At 45.5% G+C, this 4,785-nt stretch overlaps 1 protein-coding gene across 1 annotated transcript; it reads right to left on the minus strand.

The window, feature by feature from the left end:
- Nucleotides 1–843: 843 nt before the first annotated feature.
- On the minus strand, nucleotides 844–3,859 carry LOC110530802 (secretogranin-2). The gene is made up of 2 exons (XM_021614068.2): nucleotides 3,739–3,859; nucleotides 844–3,049 (listed from the first exon to the last, which is right to left on the minus strand). The coding sequence occupies exon 2, from the start codon at nucleotides 3,047–3,049 to the stop codon at nucleotides 1,268–1,270; it is 1,782 nt and encodes a 593-aa protein (XP_021469743.1). The 5' UTR covers nucleotides 3,739–3,859; the 3' UTR covers nucleotides 844–1,267.
- Between the last annotated feature and the right edge of the window lie 926 nt (nucleotides 3,860–4,785).

The raw sequence follows: 4,785 nt of genomic DNA on the forward strand, positions 1-4,785 counted from the left end.
CAGAAGCCTCTGATGGTTTTATCTGCGGGAGCTGTCCATGGTGCTGAAGTTTGAAAAATAAACTAGACGATAAACATTAAAACAAGCACAATCGGTAGAATTGTGAATTTATAGACCGACACTTTTACTGTCTTTATAATCTTACCTCGAGTCTGTTGATTCTGCCTCGGGAATTGTCCACAGGTTCAAGCTTGCTCAAGAAGGATGTGAAAAAGGAACTTCTCACACTTTCACTGTGGAATCTTCATTCAGAAGGCATTTCTGATCATCAATATCTAATCATCACTGTGAGTCAATGTATGATCATTCAGAAGGCATATCTGATAATCAATATCTAATCATCACTGTGAGTCAGTGTATGATCATTCAGAAGGCATTTCTGATCATCAATATCTAATCATCACTGTGAGTCAGTGTATGATCATTCAGAAGGCATTTCTGATCATCAATATCTAATCATCACTGTTAGTCAGTGTATGATCATTCAGAAGGCATTTCTGATCATCAATATCTAATCATCACTGTGAGTCAGTGTATGATGATTCAGAAGGCATTTCTGATCATCAATATCTAATCATCACTGTGAGTCAGTGTATGATCATTCAGAAGGCATTTCTGATCATCAATATCTAATCATCACTGTGAGTCAATGTATGATGATTCAGAAGGCATTTCTGATCATCAATATCTGATCATCACTGTGAGTCAATGTATGATCATTCAGAAGGCATATCTGATCATCAATATCTGATCATCACTGTGAGTCAATGTATGATCATTCAGAAGGCATTTCTGATCACTGTTGTAGTGATCAGTGTTTATTAAAAAACACACAGCGCAGCATGAAGAAAACTGGCGCTAACGCTTTATTCATCTCCAACTCATCACACATTATTAAACACGTACAAAATGGTTTCAAAATGAGCATATATATATACCACATCAATAGAGAGAGTTGAGCGATTACGGAGCTTGCAGCGTTACAGGGTTGAAAGGCAGGACGGTGACGGTCTTACTCTCTAGCCTATATCAGGGAATTACATTTTCACAATGTTACAAGATTGGAAAGTCACAAACCCAGATGTTTACACAACACACTTTGCCTCCATGCCCAGCACACTGATATAATTCATATATGTTACTTCATGTATATACACATTTTATGTAAACCAGAGTACGTCCGGCAGACGGGTCATTTTGAGATAGTATAAACATGACTTATTAATATTTCAGTAGAGGATGTCGTGCGTGACCTCCGATCTTAGCTTTACATTCCAGCAAACGGTTTTCCGCCATGCTCCTTTTTCTCCTCTTTCTCGGACTCTGGCGTTGTTACCTCATCTTTCACCTGCGTCTCAGCGGACTCCACTACCTCCTCGTTAGCTACTGAATCTCTCTTTGTCAGCATGCCTGCTTTCTCACTGTCCGCTTGGTCAAAGTAATCTTTCATGGCTTGTTCGTATAGCTCATAAGGAAACTGTCCGTTCGCCTGTGATTGGGTGTCGCGTTTGCTGATCGTGCTAGGGTACTCCGTTAATATTTTGGCGGCCAGAAAGGTTGTTATCTCGTCTTCGTCCGCCTCGTCATCGTCATCGGCTTCTCTCCTAAAAGGCATCTTGTTGAGCTCCGACATAAATAAGTTTTCCCTTCGGCCGGACTGAGCTGGGATTTTTGGAGGAGGCGCTGGTGCTGCTGCTGAAACTCTCGCCGGGGCGGCTGGTGCTGAAACCCTGGCCGGGACAGAGACACTTTTGAGCGGCCTCCGACTCACAGGATAGTCGTTGCTGATGGTTTCCATTTCAATGATTTTCAAGAAGTCTTCCTCGTCCATGTCCTCAGGAGCGTTTTTGACTGGCAGTCTCCGGCTGTAGTATCTGATTTTCGGTTTGGTCCTGTAGCGGGAAGAGGCTTGCGGGTGACGTTCTAGTTTTCTGATTTCCTCGGTGATCAGCATATCGATGAGGTCCTCCGGGGGGGTGTGGAGCTTGAGGGAGATCTCTAACAGCTCGTTCAGAGCCTGGGGGTCGACCAGGGGGTGGCGAATCACTCTATGTTTTTGCTCTCCAGCTTGCCTCTTGGCTGTCTCATGTTCACTCATCTCCAGTATCTTCAACAGGTAATAATCCACTAGTTTAGTATCGTCCTCTGGGTCCTCTTTGTCCTGGCTGGCTCTGCGCTGCACCTGCATTCCATTGCCTTCCTCCTCTTCATCCTCGTCATAGTTCTGCTCCAGTGCCCTGTCGAACTCCTCGTGGCTCCCGTTTACCACTTCCTCCGTCTCGACCTGCTCCTCTAAAGGAATCCACTCCTCCCCGCCCGCCACATCCTCGTAGGCCAGGTTCCTCAGACTGAATAAATCATCATCATCATCAAAGATTCCGCGCTTCTGGCCGTTGGATGTGGATAGTTTCTCCAGCTCTTCGAAGATGGAGCGCAGGTTGGCAAGGCTCTGAGGGGTGTATTGTTCGTCCAGGTCCTCCGTAGCGCGCTTGGCACTGTCCCTATTCTCCTCGTCCTCGAACATCAGCGGGTACTTCTTGTGTGGCCTCGGGAAGCCACCGTAGGCAGGTGCGTTTACGGGGCTGCCTGTGTTCACCGATTGGTACCTGTGCGTGTGACGTTCGTTCCCCGACACCACGGGAACGGGTCTGAGGGGACTAGCGGGCTGCTCCTGGAGGGTCCTGAGCAAGGCTCTCACCAGCTGCTCAGCCGGGATGTCTTGCTGCCTCTGGGTCGGCGAGGGAGACTGCCTTTCAGGTGCACCTTCGTCCTGGAGAGAGGCGAGCTGGAGGAGGATGTGGAACTTTTCGACCTCATCATAGTCTCTTGTTGGCTCCTCTCTCTCTCTGCCCCCATCTGTCCGCTGCTTCAGGCTCTCGATGTACTCCAGGGCTTTGATCATGTCTGAGCTGGGCGGGTATGCAGCGGGTTGCCGGTCCTCGGACTCCCCGCCTCTGAGCCTGTGATGGCGGGGGAGGGACGCGCACGCATGGAGGAGGCAGGCGAGAACAACAGTTTTCCCCGTGGATAGCTTGGGGAGTGACAGCATCTACATATAGCAGAGAGAGAGAGAGAGAGAGAGCTGAGTTTAACACAATAATATGCCTGCACATTTTTTACATTTTGATCTGAGATTCTATCTTCCAAATTCTTAGAATCTTCTAACTCTTTAAGGAGGTTACCACCACACTCCAATGCAAATGATTATTTTAATGAAAAATCTGCGTTTCAATTCATGCCGAGTTCATTGACAACCCTTATAAGTGATGAATGCTATGACTCAATGCACAAATGATAAAAAGTAGGTTATAGCGAGAGCAGGATATAATCACCCACCAAGGGAAAGTGGGCTATATTTGTGAATCACTGTTTTTAAATGACTAGACTACATCACAGGATGAGTCACTGCCCGTTGTCAGGGCAACCTTTTTTGCTTGTGGCTGCCTTTCTCCAAACCATCTCGATGAAACACTTTTCTGAAGGATATAATAATAATTCATTCATCTCAATGTTGCCCAATGTCAAAATGCATCAGACTACTTGACATGCATCACAACAACATGCACGCAGCTATCAGGCTATCAGTTATTCAAATCAATTCCAAGCCATTGCCGAGATCTGATAAGAGATGAGAACTTGAGAGAGAAAATCTAAACACGGAATGCTGGAAAGCCCACAAATAACTTACAAACATCGTAATCTTTGTTTGAGAAATAAAAGACATGCATGAGTTTGTACCTTTTGGTAAGTAGCTCAGACGACAGTAGTAAACGTGTATAGCATCTCCTCCCAGTCGTAGCACGAGCGATTCTGTTTTCAGCACCAGGACAGCTCCGGGTGATATATGGCAACACCTGACTCGCGCGTCATCACAGCAGTACGCACGCAATACCCAGCCTTTGGAAATCCATAATACATGATTTAGGCTTATGATATAGCATGCTAAGAAAAGGCAGTGTGCTTAAAATAGAGATGGATATTGTCTGTTTCTAGCTGTATCAATTATTATTCAAGCGCTATTCATAACTCCCTTTGGAAAAGTGGTGGGTTATTTTTGGGCTTGTCCCAATTAGCTTTGTGAAGGCCAATAGTTATCACTGTGGCATCAATTCTTACAGCATTTAATTGTATAGCTTCATTTACCACCCTATTCAGATTGCAGTTCTTGTAAATATTAATTTGCTAATGAGGCACAGATTTACTCAAGCAGTAAGCAATAGCTTAACCATAAAAACTACACCCATAGAAATCACCTATGTCTGTTGACATCCATTGCAGTGATTTGCATTAGCCTAATGGAATTATCAGAACAATAAGGCGTAACAGGGAGTTATCCTACTACATCCGTCTCTCGCGGAAGATAAGAGGTTAAAACCACCGGTGATGACTCACGCCCTGAACCCACCACTGAGGAGCCGCAGAATCTTAGTAGCAGTCGCAGTTCTCTGTCTCGCTTATGATCTGCAGAGAAGAGACGCCGCCGGTGGTAAATGCATCTACTGGCATGGCTCGCGCTCCTCCTGGCATAGTGATTGATTTAAAATCGGGCCATTGATCAGGACGCCCATCACAACACGTCACGGGCAGGTCAGGGACCTGGTGGCACGCAATGTCAACGCCAAAGCAGTGGCAGGCGTTAAATAATAACGCTGCGTATCAACAACATGTCAACAGGCCTACCCAGTTACAGACATTTAATAAAATGTATTGGTGGGAATTTATACAGGGAATTTAATACCGCTATTTCAGCTACACTGTATATACATTAGTATGTTGACACCCCTT

This window comes from Oncorhynchus mykiss, chromosome 8, assembly GCF_013265735.2.
Source record: "Oncorhynchus mykiss isolate Arlee chromosome 8, USDA_OmykA_1.1, whole genome shotgun sequence".
Classification (NCBI taxonomy): domain Eukaryota; kingdom Metazoa; phylum Chordata; class Actinopteri; order Salmoniformes; family Salmonidae; genus Oncorhynchus; species Oncorhynchus mykiss.

What these genes read in the sequence shown, in the direction of transcription:
- LOC110530802 (XM_021614068.2), bottom strand. Translation starts at nt 3,049, where the DNA reads ATGCTGTCACTCCCCAAGCTATCCACGGGGAAAACTGTTGTTCTCGCC.